Raw genomic sequence first — 21,473 nt, 5'->3', positions numbered from 1 at the left:
TAAGCTTGAATCACACTCACATATGACACATCCAATAATTGAAAAACGAGTAGTGTAACGATTAATTAGTACTAGTACATAAGATCATTAAAAAGAAAAAAAACAAAGAAAACAGAGTACTTAACATTTACGCAGCACATGATAAACACGAAACCATTCTATAGCTCCGGAACCTCACGAGCCTCTTAGGCTCGCATGCGTCATCCACTGCATCAAAGCTCCTCGTGTGGTCGACCTTAAGAGAGCTACACCGCCTGTTCCGGCCCCCATCTAAATGATCATCGCGACGATCATGAATATGATCTTGATCATGATAATCGAAATCTTTGATGTTGTAGGCATGAGCTGCGCCCGACGATAAGCATTCGTAGCGTCGTCGGATTTTGTTCCTCTTGAGAGATCGGTAGACCACCGGAATCAGTCCTTCCATTTTTCTTCTCTCTTTTTTTTTTTTTTTTTTTTTTTTTTTTTTTTTTTTTTTTTGTTTTTGTCTAATTTTTCTTGGAATGGTTTGAGAGCAAGTGACTTATTTGAAGACTTATGTGTAAAGTGGGTTTGGTGGGAAATTGATGTTTTTATTAATTTTTCAAACTTTTGGTTTGTGGTGGATGGGGTTGGAAAATTGGAATAGGTCGCGTCTACTTTGACTTGAATTATCAAACAAGATATTTCGACTTTAGCTGGTATGGTCCCTTCAACAAATTTACTTCTTTGTTGGATCAATTGTAATTTAAAGGTGGTACATATGAATTGAGATGCAATAAGTGTCGGATAAAGTTGAATGACGCGAAACAAAACAAAAATAAATACAATAAAGTAGCTGGAATTGAAATGTTATTGTGAAATTTTGAGATGTCATGAAAATGGATTTAAAAGTGAAATTTGAGAAGTGATCTACAGAAAGCGCAGTGGATTTGGAAGCGGCCGAGCCATATGCCTTCAAGTGGAGTTTTGAGTCTTTTTGATTTTTTTTCGTTTCTTTCTGGTAAAATGATTGTGAAAAAGTTGTAATTTTTTTTCTCTTTTTCTCTTTTTGTGATTTTGTATCTTAAATAAAACACTATTTTTACAAAAGATTGTTTTAAATTTACTTTAGTAAATTCAATTTTATAAAATCGCTGATTAAAACACAAGTTCGACTTGACGCGTTTGTATACGAATCTTTTTCACCTATGCATTGGCCCGCATTAATTATTGGCGACTAAATAAGCTGAGTTGACTCTATCAAAAACACGCGCACAAAACTCAACTCAGCTCAACTCGAATCATAACTCAACCTAGCACGAGTTAAACTCAACCTCAACCTCGCTTGAGTCAAGCTCAACTCATCGCGACTCGAATTGAATTATTTACTCTATTTAATGGCGCGATTCAAACTCAATATCGTTTAAGTCAAACTCAACTTAGCACGACTCGAATCAAATCATTTACTCTACTTAATGGTCCGATTCAAACTCAACCTCGCTTAAGTTAAACTAAACTCAGACCGTCTCGAATCGTATCTTATTTACTTCTTAATGCTATAATACTCTCCATCATCCATATCCCAAGTATTAACTTGTATATATAGAAATCAACCAGAAGATTATGTCACATATCATTTACAAGCATTTTGTCTATTCACCTCATTGTTCCATCATCTTCGGTGTTACAAATACATGTTTGTATAGTGAATCAATCATCTCAAACTTTGGAGATTGGGTTCACACATCCTCTATATATAGAGAAATGTTGTGTTACATATTAAATTCACTTGATATACACAAATGATTCTACATCTTTGCGTTTGAGAAAGAAAATGGAAAAAAATAAACATACACTACACAAAAGAGAAGACAATATCATACCATAAAATAGTGCATAATCTAGCGCAATTAGAGCGAATATCGATTCTTTTCGTGCATGAATCTAAATTAAACATCCATAAACATGACTTAACTCGGCCCAGTTAAACTCAAAATCAAATCAAGTTAGTTTTTAATAAATATGAATTAGTTAAATACTATATAAATTTGATAACTTGGGATAACTAATATGGAGATTGATCAATTAAACCAAAGATTTAATTAATAATCAGGCCAAACAGCTAATTAATGAAAGCTAAATGATAGCATGCTCATACTATCATTAATTCACATCTTCTGAATTCTTATTTTCTATATTATCATTAGAATTTGTATTCATTATTTAAAAATCTTATGTTCCGTGCTAGCACGGGTGTTAATACTAGTTTAAATAAAGTAAGACTAATTTGTTATGATTTGGTAGCATCATTAATTGCATATTTCTATGACTAATTTGACCCTTTTTATAATTGTAGAAGGAAAATTATTATTATTATTATTATTTTATTATTATTATTATTATTATTATTATTATTTCTATTTTCATTTATATTTTTAACAAATATATAATTGAATTATCTATCCTGACTTGTACAAAACAGGCCCACAGCTTCTTGGCGAAAACTAAATGATAGCATGCCCATACTATCATTAATTCACATCTTCTGAATTCTTATTTTCTATATTATCATTAGAATTTGTATTCATTATTTAAAAATCTTATGTTCCGTGCTAGCACGGATGTTAATACTAGTTTAAATAAAGTAAGACTAATTTGTTATGATTTGGTAGCATCATTAATTGCATATTTCTATGACTAATTTGACCTTTTTTATAATTGTAGAAGGAAAATTATTATTATTATTATTATTATTATTTTATTATTATTATTATTATTATTAGTATTATTATTATTATTATTTCTATTTTCATTTATATTTTTAACAAATATATAATTGAATTTATTCTCACTCTTATTACAAGATTCACAATAAAATTTTAGATAGAATAATTATTCATAGTATTTTTATGGAATACGTTTTTTATGCATTTTATTTAAACTATCATAATGATATGAAGATAAATAAATTGTTCATGTTTACAAAGTAAAAATTGGAAAAATACACTTTTATTTGGAAATTCTCTCGTATTACGTTTTACTTATAATTTTTTTAACCTATCAGTACTTCCACTGTTTTCTTTTTGTTCTTTTTTACTTCATTTACTCCCTACGTCCGCGAATAGGAGTCCCGGTTGAGTTGGGTGCGGGTTTTAAGAAAAGTTTGAGTGTAATAATTTAAGTGTGTGATAGTGGAATGTGGGATCCATTTATATTATTATTTGCTTTATTCTTTGGAATAATGAAATCTAACATTAAGAGAGAGAGTGAGAAATTGCAATCAAAGTGGATTAAAATTAATTGCAGCTTCTAAACTAAGGGAAAAGTGTGGTCATTTTTTATACTCCCAAGATAAAATGTCTAATCGGGACTCCTAATGACGGACGGATGAAAATGGCCAACCGGGACTCCTATTCGCGGACGGAGGAGTAACTTATTTCAATATTTTTTGTTAAAACTTGGAAAAACATGATGTAATTTATTTTAAAATATCTGAAAATAAAATATTTTTAAAAAAATAATACAGTACACATTTTCTTTTTGAATTTTAGTTGCAAATATTATTTATTCTTTAATCCACGTGAGGGGCTATAATGTAAAATTAAAGTATAACTAAAATAGGTAATTTCCTTAACTTTTGCATAGGACTGAAAATGACTAAAATACCCCAAAATTGTATATATAATTTTGTTAATTTATCACTATTCTTAAAACAATGCCTCAATCATAAACCAATGTGTACGAACTTTTGAATATTATGAAAAATTAAATGGAAACAAAATTAAATTTGATATACAGTATTCAGTTGATAATTTCAAATGTTGTAAAGATTAGGGCCGGGTAAATATACCAAAAAAGGGTATATTGATCGTATCGTACTGAAAAATATCGAATTTTCGGTATATTGAAATTTTCGGTGCGATACAATACCGTATCGTAAGTTTTCGATACGATAACGATAAGGATTTTCTTATACCGCGATATACTGTTTTATATCGAATATACGAAATATATCGAAAATCAATACGTAATGAATTATCGATACATACTGTTTATACTGATTGTAATAATAATATACTCCATCCGTCCCACAAAAATTGTCTCACTTTAACCGGACACGTGTTTTAAAAAATATAATGAAAAGTGAGTTGAAAAAGTTAGTGGCATGTGGGTCCTACTATTATAAATTAATTTTATAATAAAATGTGAGTAGGAATGAGTTAGTGGAATACGAGGTCCACTACCAAAATTGGTATAAAGTGAAATGAGACAAATTTTGTGCCTTGTGGGACGGACGGAAATGAAAAAATCGGACAATCTTTGTGGGATGGAGGGAGTAATTTTTTTTTTAAGATTAAGAGTTTAAAATCATACATAGATATTCATTTAATTTATTTATATATTCAAAAAGTATTTATTGGAAACCCTAAAATCATAAATAGATATCCATTTAATTTTGATATACCATTCAGAATGGTATACCGAAGTTTGGTACGATATACCGAAATTTCGATATGGTAACGATATAGATATTATCCATATCGAGATACGGTAATGATATGAAATTCTTTCATATCGATATTTTCGATACGATAATGATACAAAATTTTCGGTACAATATACCGGATTGACCCAGCTCTAATAAAGAATAGGGTAGCAAACAAAGAAGTTTTGCATAGTTTTTGATTTTTTGACGAATAACATTGATTTAATCTAGTTACATTTCTAATATGAAACAACGATTTATCTATCAACAAAACCTAAACAAGGAGAAATATAGCAAGCAAACAAATGAGAACTAAAAAACCAGCACACATCACTTCTTCTTCCCTCCACGTTTCTGACGAGCCTTGTTCACCGCCCACTCCTTGGAACTCCTTATCTCTGATCCAGAGACGAACCCGAGATCCATCTCTGAAAACAGTGGCGCGGCGATGGCACGAGGACGAGCGGCGGCGGTCGGAATGACGACCACTGCAGAATCCTCGTTGATGACCGCATCAGGAGCGACGTCAACGACTACCGCCGCAGGAGTATGAGCGACGTCGACGACCGACGCAGGAGGAGGAGCGACGTCGACGACCGCTGGTTAGAATATACTCCCTCCGTCCCATTAAATATGCAACATTTGGGAATCGGCACGGATTTTATGGAATGTTGTTTTGTGAGTTAATGAAGAGAGAGTAAAGTAAGAGAGATGAAAAAGTAAAAATGAAACGTTTCCATTTTAGGAAACGTTTCATTTTTAATGAGACAAAGTAAAAAGGAAAACGTTTAATTTCTAATGGGACGGAGGGAGTATAAGATATTTGTTAGAGGAGTAATTTAGATCGGAGGAAATTCTTGAGAGGGAAATGAGTGGAATATGTGGAAAAGGATTTAGGAGATGTTGCTAATGTGGGGAAACAAAGGAACACTTTTATTTCTCAAACTTTTCAAGTTCTCAACCAGTACAAAATGTTACAACTCCCCCTATTTATAGGCACTCCTTACTTATTCTATAATATTGTACTTAATTCTTTAATATTTTATATCTAGATTTTTTTCTCCATAAAAATCTAGATATTTTTCTAACATTCTAGGGAATTCTACTAAAATATCTAGATATTTGTATCTTATCTATGATAATTCTATTACAAAAATCAATTTTATTTATTTTAATTCCAACACCTCCCTAAACTTGATTTGTCATTCCGAGCGACGTCCTGATCTTGATAAAGCCATCGTACTTGAGGGGCTTTGTGAAAATATTGGCAACTTTGATCCTGCGATTTCACATACTCGACTTGAATCTCTTGATTTGCAACGCATTCTCTGATGTAGTGGTAGCGGGTGTCGATATGCTCAACTATAGATGGTTTTCTCTTGATAATATAATCCGTAGTCCATGAGTTGTCATCTCCATATTTCTTTATGTACCATATTATAATTACATCATCATCTGTCATGAAATGCTTTATCCCGTCAAAGCATTCAAAGATGGCGGGATCTTACTCGCCTTGCATGTATCTGCTCGACTATTTTACTGCTTAGATATGACTAAAGTTATTTGAGAGATCAAGAAAGAGAGAAACCATGCTAGATCATTCATAGTCTGATTTTGTTTCACTCAAATTCTTGGTGAGGTTTAAGTTGCTTTAATTAGGATTTTATTATGGCCGTATAGTGTTTTGTTTGTTAGGATTTTATTTATATATTATTGTTTGTTAATTATTTCTCTTGATTATTAGAATTTTATTTATGGTTTAATAAATGTTTTTATGTTGGATTATTAGCACAAGTGTAATCCAGTACTTATTATAATAGACTATCTATTTTTTATGTTGTGTGAATGTAACGAATTAACATATTATTAATTTGATTGTGATGGATATGAATCCCAAAGAGAATAGAAATTGAGATGAGGTTGGAAATTTAAAGGTGCTACATATGAATTGAGATGCAATAAGTGTCGGATAAATTTGATTGACGCGAAACAAACCAAAAATAAATACAATAAAGTAGCTGGAATTGAAATTTTATTGTGAAATTTAGAGATGTCATGAAAATGGATTTAAAAGTGAAATTTGAGCTTCCAGCTGCTCCAAACGCTCGTCCGGCTTCTTCACCGGAGCAGCGTACATCGGCGGCAAGGAAGGAGCATTGTAAATCGGCCACAGTAGTAACGGTAATGACTAGCCTCATACCGTTTTCACTGTGTGTGCCATTGCCAACACCGCATAGGTACCACTTTCTTCCGGGGTTGCGAGGGTAATTTTGTCATTTCCACTTCTCAGAGACTCCCCCGGCTGGCACCGTGCATGATTTGAAGTCACTTCCGTTCACTTTGTACACATTATAATCTCTCACAACATATATGAAAGCTGAAGAAAAGTGGTACTAATATCCGTCTAGTATAAATTTCAAAATAACGTAGACTGATGAATTTATTGTTAGGACATACTCGGTATTTACGAATAATCACAATCATTTCCAACATTTATAAAGTAGACGTACTAATTGTGTCTCTGATATAGAACACTTTGTCTTGTGAATTACATAATGCGCAGTGGATTTGGAAGCCGCCGAGCCATGTTGCGCAACCCTCTCTAATGCCTTCAAGTGGAATTCCTGATAAAAGTTACAAGAGAGAATTAAACATGCAAGTAAGGTAGATAAAAAAATCTCTGTGCGTATCATATCATAGACTCACTTGAAAAGTTGGTTCATGAGGGATGCATAAATTCTTCACTATGAACATATAAAACTAAACAATGCATCTGTTAACAGCCATAATTAATTAGTGACCGTTAAATCAAATAATAAATGTAAAATCTAAAAAAAGCGGAGCACACGCATAGCAGCACTCATACAATCAACAAAGAGAGAAACACTAATAATTTCCAATGTCAGATGGCAAAGCAAAAGGAACAAACAAATTAAGCATCAAGGCGCAGTTGATTACGAAATAAAAAAAATTAAACACGCAATTAACGCACAATAATATTTATTCCTCGATGACGAGATCGCTCAATTTCTGGCTGAATCATACGGCCTTGACGACGGTGGAGGAAACGGCGGAGGCTTCTGCGTAATCGGGGTTGAGAGGGGCACGAACGGCGGCGGCGGTGTCGATATCGTCATCTGGATCGTAATCGGGGTTGAGGTTGCGATCTATGGCTTCGCGCCCCTTCTCCAGATAAGGCTTGCACGCGATCTCGATCGTACACCATCCCAGCGCCACCGCCGTTATGGCTATCAACGCCGTGGTGTAATAATTGAGTGAACAATTACATAAAGCTCTCTATGATCATTAACCGAGAACGACGGAGAAGGAGAATAAACTGTAGAACGAAAGCGTACCTTGATCCATCTAGAATTGAACGGTGGAATTGCTTTACAATGGCTATGATACAATACCGTATCGTAAATTTTCGATACGATAACAATATGGATTTTCTTATACCGCAATATAGTGGTATATATCGAATATACGATATATTATCGGTATACTGAAATATATCGAAAATCAATATGAATTGAATTATCGATACATACTGTTTATACTGATTATAATAATAGTATACTCACTCCATCCCACAAAAATTTTCTCACTTTGACCGGACACGTGTTTTAAGAAGTGTAATGAGAAGTGAGTTAAAAAAGATAGTGGAATGTGGATCCTACTTTTATAAATTAGTTATATAATAAAATGTGAGTAGGAATGAGTTAGTGGAATATGAGGTCCGCTACAAAAAATGGTAAAAAGTGAAATGAGACAAATTTTGTGCCTTGTGGGACGGACAGAAAGAGAAAAATTGGACAATCTTTGTGGGATGAAGGGAGTAATTTTTTTTTAAGATTAAGAGTTTAAAATCATACATAGATATCCAATTAATTTATTTATATATTTAAAAAGTATTTATTGCAAACCCTAAAATCATAAATAAATATCCATTTAATTTTGGTATACCATTTTGAACGGTATACCGAAGTTCGGTACGATATACCGAAATTTCGATACGGTAACGATATAGATATTATCCATATCAAAATTTCGTATACCGAAATTCGGTACACCGAAACTTTCGATACGGTAATGATATGAAACTCTTTCGTATCGATATTTTCGATACGATAATGATACAAATTTTTTGGTACAATATACCGGATCGACCCAACTCTTAAAAGCAAACAAAGGAGTTTTGCATAGTACGGTAACGATATGAAATTCTTTCATATTGATATTTTTGATATGATAATGATACAAATTTTTCGGTACAATATACCGGATCGACCCAACTCTTAAAAGCAAACAAAGGAGTGTTGCATGGTTTTTGATTTTTTGATGAATAACATTGATTTAATCTAGTTACATTTCTAATATGAAACAAGGATTTATCTATCAACAAAACCTAAATAAGGAGAAATATAGCAGTAACAAATAAACGAGAACTGAAAAACTAGCACATATCACTTCTTTTTCCCTCCACGTTTCTGACAAACCTTGTTCACCGCCCACTCCTTGGAATTCCTCATCTCAGATCCAGAGACGAACCTAAGATCCATGTCTGATAATAGTGGCGCCGCGATGGCAGGAGGACAAGCGGCGGCGGCGGCGGAAACGACGACCACTGCAGGAGCAACGTCGACGACCACTGCAGGAGCAACGTCGACGATCGCCGCAGGAGCGATGTCGACATCCGCCGCTGGAGGAGGCTCGACGTCTACATCCGCCGCTGGAGGAGGCTCGACGTTGACATCCGCCGCTGGAAGAGGCTCGACGTCGACATCCGCCGCTGGAGTAGGATCGACGTCTGCTACCGCAACCGGTAAAGTGTTGATCAAAAAAATTATTTTTCTGAGATATTTCAGAGAGAGAGAGAGCAGCTTAGAGCATCCACAATAGCGGAAGTCCGACCGACGAGTGGTTTTAATAAGTTAGTGACATGTGAGGTTCACTACCAAAAATGATAAAAGTGAGAGGTGATTAATTTTTATGAACGGACAAAAATAGAAATGAGTGATAAATTTTCAGAGACGAAGGAATATTTGCGTTATTGAGAATAAAACTTTGAACGCATTATTTATTTTTTTCTTTACGTTTTCGGTATACTGAAAAAAAATTTCGGTATGATACAATACCGTATCGTAAATTTTCGATACGATAACAATATGGATTTTCTTATACCGCAATATAGTGGTATATATCGAATATACGATATATTATCGGTATACTGAAATAGATCGAAAATCAATATGAATTGAATTATCGATACATACTGTTTATACTAATTATAATAATAATATACTCACTCCATCCAACAAAAATTTTCTCACTTTGACCGGACACGTGTTTTAAGAAGTGTAATGAGAAGTGAGTTAAAAAAGATAGTGGAATGTGGGTCCTACTTTTATAAATTAGTTTTATAATAAAATGTGAGTAGGAATGAGTTAGTGGAATATGAGGTCCGCTACCAAAAATGTTAAAAAGTGAAATGAGACAAATTTTGTGCCTTGTGGGACGGACAGAAAGAGAAAAATGGGACAATCTTTGTGGGATGAAGGGAGTAATTTTTTTTTTTTTTTAAGATTAAGAGTTTAAAATCATACATAGATATCCATTTAATTTATTTATATAATTAAAAAGTATTTATTGCAAACCCTAAAATCATACATAGATATCCATTTAATTTTGGTATACCATTCTGAACGGTAAACCGAAGTTCGGTACGATATACCGAAATTTCGATACGGTAACGATATAGATATTATCCATATCAAAATTTCGTATACCGAAATTCGGTACACCGAAACTTTCGATACGGTAATGATATGAAACTCTTTCGTATCGATATTTTCGATACGATAATGATACAAATTTTTTGGTACAATATACCGGATCGACCCAGCTCTTAAAAGCAAACAAAGGAGTTTTGCATAGTACGGTAACGATATGAAATTCTTTCATATCGATATTTTTGATATGATAATGATACAAATTTTTCGGTACAATATACCGGATCGACCCAACTCTTAAAAGCAAACAAAGGAGTGTTGCATAGTTTTTGATTTTTTGATGAATAACATTGAGTTAATCTAGTTACATTTCTAATATGAAACAAGGATTTATCTATCAACAAAAACCTAAATAAGGAGAAATATAGCAGTAACAAATAAACGAGAACTAAAAAACTAGCACATATCACTTCTTTTTCTCTCCACGTTTCTGACAAGCCTTGTTCACCGCCCACTCCTTGGAATTCCTCATCTCAGATCCAGAGACGAACCTAAGATCCATGTCTGAAATAGTGGCGCCGCGATGGTAGGAGGACAAGCGGCGGCGGCGGCGGAAACGACGACCACTGCAGGAGCAACGTCGACGACCGCCGCAGGAGCGACGTCGACATCCGCCGCTGGAGGAGGCTCGACGTCGACATCCGCCGCTGGAAGAGGCTCGACGTCGACATCCGCCGCTGGAGTAGGATCGACGTCTGCTACCGCAACCGGTAAAGTGTTGATCAAAAAAATTATTTTTTTGAGATATTTCAGAGAGAGAAAGAGCTGCTTAGAGCATCCACAATAGCGGAAGTCCGACCGACGAGTGGTTTTAACAAGTTAGTGACATGTGAGGTTCACTACCAAAAATGGTAAAAGTGAGAGGTGATTAATTTTTATGAACGGACAAAAATAGAAATGAGTGATAAATTTTCAGAGACGAAGGAATAGTTGCGTTATTGAGAATAAAACTTTGAACGCATTATTTATTTTTTTCTTTACGTTTTGAGCTAATCATGTTTTAGAAATGATACCAACAATGAATTGTTAATTCTTAGCTAATCATATTTTAGAAATAATAATAATAATAATAATAATAATAATAATAATACTAATACTACTAATAATAATAATAATAATAAATTCCTAACTAATCATATTTTCGCTAATTTGTCCGTGAAAGAGGTCGGAGCGGAGTAAGAATTGTGGAGTAGGGAATCCGTTCTCGAAAGGAGGTGTTGTGGGCCCAATGGCAATGCAACAACGGTGGTGTGCGCGTGTGAGTTATTGTATAGAAAGAGAGCGAGAGAGTGTGAGTCAGAAAGAGGGAGACAAGGGCCCCACCTTGATCCTCAACCTATTCATCATTAGCAATTTCACTATTCGGTGGCATAAACTTTAAGAAATGTTAAGAAAGTAGGTGGAAAAATATTAGTGAATATGAATTCCACTTATATATTAATAGTTTTAAATTAAATGTGAATTGAATGAGTTAATAGAATATGAGACCCTATTACTATTTATGATAAAAGTAAACTAAGATTCCTATCTGCAGACAGACTAAAATGAAAAAAAAGGAACCCCTATTCAAGGACGGAGGGAATAGTAACTTGCTATTTTAAGAAAAACGGTAGTTGAATGTTCAAAAGAAATTACTCTCTCCGTTGTCACTTTTCCAATTTTATCCGTTCCTAAAAGTTTCTCACCTTCTATTTTTACCATTACAAAATTTAGAATTACAACCTTAATCCTGTTCTATATGGAAATCGATGATCTTCCACAAGAAATCATCATCGACATCCTGTCAAGACTCCCTGTTCAAACCATAATGATCTCCAAGTGTGTTTGTAAGTCATGGCGCGATCTAGTGGAGTCCCATTACTATGTGTCGTTGCATTCTCATCATGCGGCCTTGAACTCCACCCGCCTCCCTGCCTTTGAAGACCTCAAATTCTCATGGGCTCATAGCCTCTCGGGGTTTATTGGTGGCAATCAAGTTATACAAAATCATCAAAAGGTTCGGTTCTCTACACTCACAATTTTCCGGAGCCTAATAAGCCATGCATACATAGCTCGGTTAATGGTTTGCTCTTCATGATCGACTTTGAATCCACATCCGAACTATTCATATGCAATCCCATCACTCGAGAGTACGTCACGATCTAGATGGGTCCTGATTGCTATTTATATCAATATGCATATGGGTTTGGAGTGAGCAAAAGTGGGGAGTACAAGCTTGTTAGGGTTTATGCTCATGGTGACTTTCCCCTTACCTGTTCAAGTATACAATCTAGGAATAGGGCACTGGAAAAGCATCATAATTGAGAGCCAAATGGCGTTCTGGTATCAAAGGGGGTATGTGCCTCCTTTGGTGAATGAGAATCTTCACTGGCTTCTACTTACTATTGATGATATTTTCTTATATCCTCATAGTGTTTATTGTCTTGATCTTGAAACCGAGCTATTTGAATCTTTTTCTTGTCCTCATGATATTATTGTTCTCAATCGCGGTAAAGGTTTGCATTATTCACTATCTGCTTTGAGCGGACGCTTGTGCTTCAGCGACAATGCAAATGATGATGTGATTATAATATGGTGCAGGAAGAAATATGGAGATGACAAATCATGGACTAAGGATTATGTTACTCAAGAGAAAACCACCTATGCTCAGACTTCCTGAACTTCTTCATAGCCATTCCGTAACTTATATTCGTTATGATTTATATAATGATTATATTTCGAATAGAGAAAATCTTGATTTACTTATATATTTCCAAAATCACTGTCATGAAATGCTTTATCCGTCAAAGCATTCAAAGATGGTGGGATCTTACTCGCCTTGCATGTATCTGCTCGACTATTTTATGATTCAGATACTACCTAAGTTATTCGAGAGATCAAGAAAGAGAGGAACCACACTAGATCCAACCTAGTTATTCATAGTCTGAATTTTGTTTCACTCAAATCCTTGGTGAGGGAGAATATGAGGGTTAAGTTGCTTTAATTAGGATTTTATTATGGTTATATAGTGTTTTGTTTGTTAGGATTTTATTTTATACTACAATAATATATTATTGTTTGCTAATTATTTCTCTTAATTATTAGAATTTTATTTATGGTTTAATAAATGTTTTTATGTTGGATTATTAGCACAAGTGTAATCCAGTACTTATTATAATAGACTATCTATTTTTTATGTTGTGAAAATGGAACGAATTAACATATTACTCCCTCCGTCCGGCATTAGGAATCTCATTTATGGGCGGCACGGGTTTTAAGAAATGTTAAGAAAAGTTGGTAGAAAAAAGTTAGTGGAATCGGGGTCCCACTTATATATATTAGTTTTAAATGAAATGTAAGTGGAATGAGTTAGTGGAAGGTGAAACCATATTACCATTTATAGTAAAAGTGAACTGAGACTCCTATTCGTGAACGGACAAAAATGAAAAAAATGGGACTTATATTCACGGACAAAGGGAGTATTATTTTGATTGTGTATGGATATGAATCCCAAAGAGAAGTATAAATTGAGATGAAATCAAAAGAAAAGTTAAAATGGATGGATTGAATGCGCGGAAATATTATTTTATCAAAAGTTGTGAAAGAATCAACGGACCACAGCGTAGTTGGCAGTGTGGAGATATGGTGATTTTAAGGTTACGGGTTCAAACCCTGCCACATAGGAGATTTTCGGCCTTAATCTGTAAACTCGATTAAACAGGATTAGTCAGCTTCCGACAAAGATTTATTCAGTAAATCTATGGTCAAACAAAAAAAATAAATAAATTGTGAAAGAATATACTATAATTAATAAGATTAGATTCACATTTTGCAAAATGTGGCTTTGTAATCACAACTTTCACTATAGTATCTTAATAATGTTACAAGGTTGATCAGTTGATCTTACACAATCAATTTCAAAATTTTAAGTTTGTTTAAAACTTAGTGAAACTTTGGACGCTTAAAAAATGAGTCATCTTTCTTGAGACGGAAGGAGTAATAAATAATATTCCCTCCATTTCTTTATAGTTGAATCATTTTATTTTATTTTCATATCCCTCCGTACCTCTTTAGCCGAGTCGTATTTCTTTTTGGGTTGTCCTCTTTAGCTGAGTCGTATTCCTTTTTGGGTTGTCCCACTGTAGCTGAGTCATTTCCTCTTTTGGCAAAAAATACTTTTCTCTCTTACTTTTCTCTCTCTGTATCTCTCTACCTTTTTCCTTTCTATTTTATTCTCCTTATACTTAACTCATTTAAAACAATTTTTCTTAAATTTCATGCCGAAAAGAAATGCTTCTACTACAGAGGGACGGAGGGAGTACTCCCTTTTTCTTTTCTTTTTTACTCTCTCTTACTTTATTCTTTCTACTTTTTTCCCTCTCTTACTTTTTTATCTATTTCTTTCACACACTCAACATTTTTTTCTTAAACTCTTTACCGAAAAGTTTCGTCTCAATTGTGGTGAAACTTGTGATTGCACAATCAATTCAGCTTTGGTCATTCCACAATTCAGACGTCTGCGGGCTCTCTCCATCCAATTATCTTCAAAGTTCACTGGGAATATGGCTGCTTGGAGTAATTTCCCATTGAAAACTCATTCATCTTTGAATTCTATTTTCAGTATGATGTAACAAGAATTTCAATCACTGAATTTAGTTATCCTTACAACTTATAAGTACCTTTTTTTGCTCACATCTAAGTTCTTTAGGAAAGGACCAAATTGAGATGATGTAGATTGATTTTTTAAGTTATCGACTACCATACATACAGCCTAGAGGTACATAATATAGATTAGTATTGAACAGCAACAAAACCAAAAATTCTAATACATATTGACCGAAAAACTTTAGAAATTTATTTGAATTCCTATAATGATTTAACAAATACTAATGATTTAACAAATCTGTTTAAAATGAATAACTACAAATCGGGATTGTAAAAGAATATCTTTACAAAAATTGTTTTACCTATTCTAAGATAAATCTAATCAGCTTAAAACCATGAAGCGCCCGTGGCCTAATGGATAAGGCGTTTGACTTCTAATCAAGCGATTGTGGGTTCGAGTCCCACCGGGCGTGTTTCTTTTTCTGCATTTTGTGTGTTTTGTATATGCTCCCTATGTCCCTCCAGTTCGTGTGGATTTCACTAAGTTCTCCCTTGGCTGGGGCTAAACACGATTTGGCGAGACAGATACGTTTCTTTCGACCTCATTTTAGAAAACCCTTCGCAACCACGACGGTTGTCTTGGGCCGAAATGTAGCCTCGGCGTGAGAAGAACCTATGCTTCAACTGTGATGAGCTCATACCGAACGACGATAGAGGACACGAGAGACTCGCCAGAATTAGAGAAGACGAGAGAGGAAGAAGGTAGAGATAAAAGTTGTATTGCTATTTGTTGATAAGATTGCACATTTGTAAATCTATAATGACTTAGCACCTCTAACTACTTCTTGGCAATTCGGTTATAGCTACTTCATTTCCAGTCATCAATCATCTTCCACCGATCATGGTCGTCCATAATCTTTCTTCATTGTCAGGCATCGTATCATAATCAAACGTGCGCTGAACTCGAGATATAATGCCAAAGGTAGTGCAAGCTGTTGAAGTGGAAGAGCTATCATAGTAGCAACTCAATTTAGTAAACATATCCACGAAGACACAATTCGATTTCATATAAAAACAACTGTTTGAATGTTGTGTTGGCGGTTGTCATTGAATACTGTTGTTCTCTCAAACAAACAAGTGGTAAAATCAATAGCTCGTCTACGGCTGTTGATTTATATATGGATGGAGAGGGGAAAGTTTGGCTATCTACAGTGAGGGCCCCTCTAAACCTGATTAGGGAAACACCAATGCTACTATAGCTCCTTTTCTAGGTCAGCAAATCATATTATTCTGTTACAAGCAAGGCATAGTCTGATCCAAATCAACAGACTACCTGTTAAGCCGATGACGATTAATCAGCTTGCATTAAGCAGTTTTTATGGCTAACGGCTTCCCTCGACCCATAGAGAATCCCTTTGTGCCGTCTGGCATACGAGGAACAGGAGGCGCCTTGGATGAGTTCAACACTGGAACATCTAATGATGCCGGTCCAAAACCACCTCCTCCATTAGCTGCGTGATGAGGGCGTCTACGTGCTTGTCCCTGTCCCTGCCCCTGCCCCTGCCCCTGCCCCTTCCCTTTTCCTCTGCCCCTGCCACCACCACTACCAGAATTGCGCCCCTTCTTCTGTCCATTGCCTTTTGTGTAATCCTCCAACTGCACACATGGAAGATATTACTATTATTTGCATGACAAAAACTTGCATACATTGGGTTGTACGGAGCATCTAGTATAATTAAATCCGATTAGGATTCATTAATCATCATTGGGGGGATGCAAGACTTAGACTGGGTTATCAAACATCTTCCAGAAAATAAGTAGGTAAAATTGGAAGTAGAAAAAGGTTATAACACTCCACCAACTTGGCCACTTAAGGCAAGGGTAACTTCATAGAATTTGAGAGATATCGAATTTCTCAACTGGATTTGAAAAACCATCAGCACTAGAATAATCAACTCTTGAGTTGAAACGGAAAAAAATGGTGATCATTTGAATTAGGCCCCTCACCTGAAGCTCATTATTTCGTGCATCACAGTTCCACACTGACTCTTCCAAGCGATTCTCCTTGAAACCCTGCGTCTCCCTAACGGTTGCCTCGTCTTTCTTACCAGAGGGCTGACCCTCGTGACCAGCTTTCTTTGTTCGTGCTTGAGTAGATTTTACCTGTAGATCTAAAAAATAAGCATACAGAAATAAAACTTATGCCAATATAGAATCAACAGAAATGGATGACAAAAAAACTTAACACAGTAAATTTGACATGTCGCTGGCCGGCTTAGGTATTGCTTTGAAAAGGAAATAGAGGACCATGACAGAAAAATAGAGGACAGAACAAACATAGGTTAGAGATCAACCATAACCAAATTCTACAATAAATATAGGCTCTGTCATCGATACATATTTATTATTTACAAATGCATCCCTGAAAAATTACCGATAACTATTTGACATATGAGCGGAATTTATATTTGAAGAGATTAGTTATTTTAACTTTACAGGAAAAATTGCTTGTGTAGATAAACAAAACTGGTAGACATACAGGACTATCAAGCAGCAATCGAACTTTCAGACCATTCCTCCAGTTGCTCTCATCTTGCAGTTCAGAGACCTGCATATAGAGCCAGCAAATATCAATCAGTTAAGAACTCAAGGTGTCAAGCCAGACAGGATTATACATAGTTTATGGATTCAAAATGTCATACCGCTTTCTCGGCATATTCAACAGATTCATACTCCACAAAAGCATGAAACTACATGAAAGTATTAAATTAAGAGGTTAGCAAGGTTTTCAAGTATGGGAATAAGTTATGCCATTAACAAAACTTACATAGAAGTATATTCATCAATTACAAGTAGGAAAATCTAGGAAAATCACGAGAAACATAATTTTATACTGTAATAGCTTATTTGATATTCAGAACTTGTTAAGAAACCCATTTCGAATGGATTTTCAACTACATGAGTATATTTTTGTTGGTCTTCCAAATAGAGAAATCCATTTGAAGGTGATCAATGAATGCAAATAGACTTTTGGAATAAATGATTTCTCTAAACCCATCTTGCAAAATGTTGTACCTTATAATTTCAGTAACAGTGCAAAATTCAACACGGAAAGGAAATATATAAAAGGGTACTAGAGCGAGTTTTTCATTTAGCAGATATTAAGCTCATTTTCTCTTAACTAATACCAATTCTTCACATTACTGTCTAGTGTCCTTGTCAAAACCAAAAGGGCCAGATACTGAGGGACACAGAACTTTACATGTTCATCACAAAAATAGGATAATCTTAAGAATCAAGACAATTTCCTTTGACATTAGTTCTGGCGAGCAGAACATTATCATAAGAACCGCAATGTTGTAAGCTATTAAGAGCCAGAATTTCCTTCCAGAACCATCATTAATTCTTTAGTGTTCTCGTACACACTATTTAATCCATGTGAGATTGTGCAGAAATCTAACATCAAGGTTTTTTGTCAAACTTTTTCTTTGAAGCAATGGGCAGCTGGTGTAGATTTCCAAGTAAGTGAAGTGCTACATACAGAGTGAACAATAAATCTTAAATTCCCTTGACAAAGATCTATGTAGCACCATGAGGCATGAAATAAACGTTACCTTGAAAAACCAAGAAACAAGAAAATAGTTGCTTTAGGTGATAAGCATCTTCAAAGATCTAAGTAGCCTCACGAGGTATGAAATGAAACTTTAATTAAGTGAATACCTTGCCAGCACACTGTGATCTGTCACCTTTTCCTGTTTTTCCATTTAAATTCTGAGGTGCACAGGTACGGATTGACTTAACACTGGAAAGAAATATCATCAAAAAAGTGTATAAAAGATACAATAATGGAATAATATATTTTTTTGTAATTTGTATTAGTTGTGCAAAAACAGGGTAACCATGTACCTTCCTACAGATGAGAATATTTTCATGAGCTTCTGGTGGGAGTGATCCTCGGGCAAGTTTTCAGCAATGACTATACGAGACTGTAGAAAAAAAAGTGATATCATTGAGGATGAGACCAGAACAATGAAATTATATTTAACTTAAGGTAGAAATATAAAACCTCAAAATAATTAGAGCACAGCAATACAGCATAAAAGATGTCCGAATTTTGCAGTTTCTAAACTAGAATTATGTTGCAAACATAAGAAATGACAAATAAAAAATATAACACATACTTGCAGCTCTTCCATATCTGATTCAGTTAATGGATGCTGGCGTTTAACATTGTTTCCGTCTTCACTTACTAACTGGAGGCCAAAGGACACCACAAAAAAAGTAACTCCATAATGTAGTTAAAACCTGCAGAACTAGCAAATATTATAGAAATAGGTTGGGGGTTGGGGACTCTGGTGATTGCAAAATTACCAGTTTATTTGAGCTCCGCAGGATACTAGCAAGCTGTGTGATGTTGGTAATGGCACTTTTCACCTTCTTGAATGATGCAACAACAGAAAGTGGCACTGCATGACAAAATATTGGACCAACATTTAACAGCCGTAAATGGGTGTAGTAATAACGTAACTATACTCCCTCCTCCTTAGTTTCTGATTAAGGTGTGGCTACAGAGTCCAAAAATGCTACCATAAATTTATTAGTAAAGGTCACAACAGTGTATTCACACATTTTTAATCATATGGTCAACATTATGATTTCTTTTCAGTCTTAGGAGCTTAATGCATAGTAATCTAAATCAACTTTGCTACACCTCCTACAAGTCATTCTAAGTCATAACCAGTAATAAGGTTACAATTTTCAAAAGGTCAAGTGACTCAAGACCTCAGCACTATTCTACAACAATCTGTTTCTCCTTTTAAATCAAAAACAAGAAATTGGCAAATAGGAACTCCCAGCGAATGGGAGGGTGTCTAAACGAAAATTCCATATCAAAGTTATGCCCCATATGTTACACAATGGTTAGGAGGTAAGTTTAAGACATCACCACCAAAGTTTCTACCACTCTTTATAGTTTAGAGACACAAGAGGGAGCATTAATTAGGTAGCAATAATTGTGTTTATACTCCTACATTACAAGATCTCTACAGATGGAAATGAGAATGTTTTTACTCCTACATTACCTGCTTCTACCCTTTCATTATACAGGCTTTACAAATGCCAAACCAAAAAACAAAATGAATGAAACACCATCAGACATCATATTTCCATAACACCAATAATTTCAATTAAGGAAGCAAAAGATTAACACATCATATAGAATAAACAGTGGTAAGAAGACCCTCACCATAACCTTCAGGATCTTTGCACATAAACCTAAATAACTGATCAGTTGTTGCCAAATTGATATCACTGAAATAGAACTCGACCTGCAGCAATTACATAATTTGGTGATGTTATTTATATTTACAATAAAACACAAACACTCGACAACTGATTAAATTTTTATGTAAATACTAAGCGACTGTTATACATGATCCACACTAATGTATTCATTTACAAATACAGTAAGAGAGAGCTGATAAAGAAGCCACTAGGAATCGTGCAGGCAAAAATAGCATCCATACTAGATCATCTAATCCATACAATAGAAAGAATTTTAAATCGCGGATACATATTGCAACTACAACGAAAGCGATACATAAAACCTAACCTGGCGGACTACTTTCTGGTGTGCATCGTACAATCCATTCTTCGCCGAAGAAGCCGCAGAGCTAGCAGTGTTGGCATCGGGCGATTGCTCTCCCCGGCCAACTGGATTCACGTTATACGCATAGAACGGCGCCGCATCTTGCTGGTAATAGGCCTCGTATCCATAGTAAGGCGGCGGCAGAGGCGATACAAAGGACGGCGGCCTCGTGTACACAGGTTGAAGCAGGCGCGGCGGCGGAGGTGGTGCGACGGCGGAGGAGGAGGTGCGGGGCACGAATTCAGCAGCCTTGGCGCTGAGCTTTTTGCCGATTGCAGCTGAAGGTGAATTTAGGGCATCAGAAGCTTGCTCCTGATCCATCAATGCGGAATAGGAGTATCGAGTTTTTCGAAATGATTGGATGATCTGCAGATCAAGTAAATTAAATTTGAGAATCTCTCTTCTTCTGTGGAGAGATGGAAGGCGGAGTAGAGTGAGAAGATGAGTAAAGTCTGCAGCTGAGAGAGACAAACAAGATTTCGGGTTTGGAAATGGAGGCCAAAATATGGAGGATTATTCTCAGAGAGATTTTAATTCTATCTTATTTGAAAATAATGTTTTCCGCGACACATTTCCTGCTTGGTTGGTTGGTCACTAAAATGAATGATATTGACGTCGAGTCAATTATTTAAATCCTCTATCCATTCACGATATTTATGATAGGAATCTCTTACTCCCTCCATCGCATAAAAGATGTCACATTTATGAGACGACACGAGATTTTAAGAGATTTTGTTTTGTGTGATAAATGGAGAGAGAAAATATAATTTTTATATTCATGAGAGAGAGGACTTTTTCCATAAAAGAAAATATGACATCTTTTGTGGGACAAACTAAAAAGGAAAGTGTGACATCTTTTGTGAGAAAAAGGGAGTATAACATTATTTAAAAAAATATAATTAACATTTAATATAAAATTCATACCGCCTATGTTCCCCTAAAAATAGAAGCTATTTCCATTTTTGATCGTCGAAACTTATGAACTTTAGTATTTTAGAGC

General features: G+C 35.1%; 2 protein-coding genes and 1 non-coding gene across 4 annotated transcripts; 1 reads left to right on the top strand and 2 right to left on the bottom strand.

Moving 5' to 3' along the window:
* Positions 1-127: 127 nt before the first annotated feature.
* Positions 128-430, bottom strand: LOC125220428. The gene has a single exon (XM_048122597.1). The coding sequence runs from the start codon at positions 428-430 to the stop codon at positions 128-130; it is 303 nt and encodes a 100-aa protein (XP_047978554.1).
* A 14,796-nt stretch (positions 431-15,226) lies between these two features.
* On the top strand, positions 15,227-15,299 carry TRNAR-UCU. The gene has a single exon. It is a non-coding gene; the product is annotated as a tRNA-Arg (tRNA).
* A 569-nt stretch (positions 15,300-15,868) lies between these two features.
* Positions 15,869-21,022, bottom strand: LOC125217802 (la-related protein 6B-like). Of its 2 annotated transcripts, XM_048119344.1 has the most exons (11): positions 20,438-21,022; positions 20,072-20,153; positions 19,198-19,292; positions 19,008-19,079; positions 18,733-18,812; positions 18,547-18,628; positions 17,529-17,576; positions 17,366-17,434; positions 17,073-17,111; positions 16,834-16,989; positions 15,869-16,482 (listed from the first exon to the last, which is right to left on the bottom strand). In XM_048119344.1, exons 1-11 carry the CDS (start codon positions 20,792-20,794, stop codon positions 16,192-16,194), a joined length of 1,371 nt encoding a protein of 456 aa, XP_047975301.1. In that variant the 5' UTR covers positions 20,795-21,022; the 3' UTR covers positions 15,869-16,191. The 2 variants fall into 2 exon arrangements, with proteins under 2 accessions (XP_047975301.1, XP_047975302.1); XM_048119345.1 differs by lacking the exon at positions 17,073-17,111 and having other exon boundaries at positions 20,438-21,017.
* Positions 21,023-21,473: the final 451 nt, after the last annotated feature.

This window comes from Salvia hispanica, chromosome 4 (genome assembly GCF_023119035.1).
Source record: "Salvia hispanica cultivar TCC Black 2014 chromosome 4, UniMelb_Shisp_WGS_1.0, whole genome shotgun sequence".
In the NCBI taxonomy this organism is placed as follows: domain Eukaryota; kingdom Viridiplantae; phylum Streptophyta; class Magnoliopsida; order Lamiales; family Lamiaceae; genus Salvia; species Salvia hispanica.
The sequence above is the reverse complement of the archived record's forward strand: the minus strand, read 5'-3'. Positions and strand labels throughout refer to the sequence as shown.

What these genes read in the sequence shown, in the direction of transcription:
- LOC125217802 (XM_048119344.1), bottom strand. Translation starts at nt 20,794, where the DNA reads ATGGATCAGGAGCAAGCTTCTGATGCCCTAAATTCACCTTCAGCTGCA. An exon ending in CGACATGTCAAATTTACTGT is followed by an intron (nt 16,990 to 17,072) that starts GTTAAGTTTTTT and finishes TTAGATCTACAG; the next exon opens with GTAAAATCTACTCAAGCACG. An exon ending in CACGAAATAATGAGCTTCAG is followed by an intron (nt 16,483 to 16,833) that starts GTGAGGGGCCTA and finishes CCATGTGTGCAG; the next exon opens with TTGGAGGATTACACAAAAGG.
- LOC125220428 (XM_048122597.1), bottom strand. Translation starts at nt 430, where the DNA reads ATGGAAGGACTGATTCCGGTGGTCTACCGATCTCTCAAGAGGAACAAA.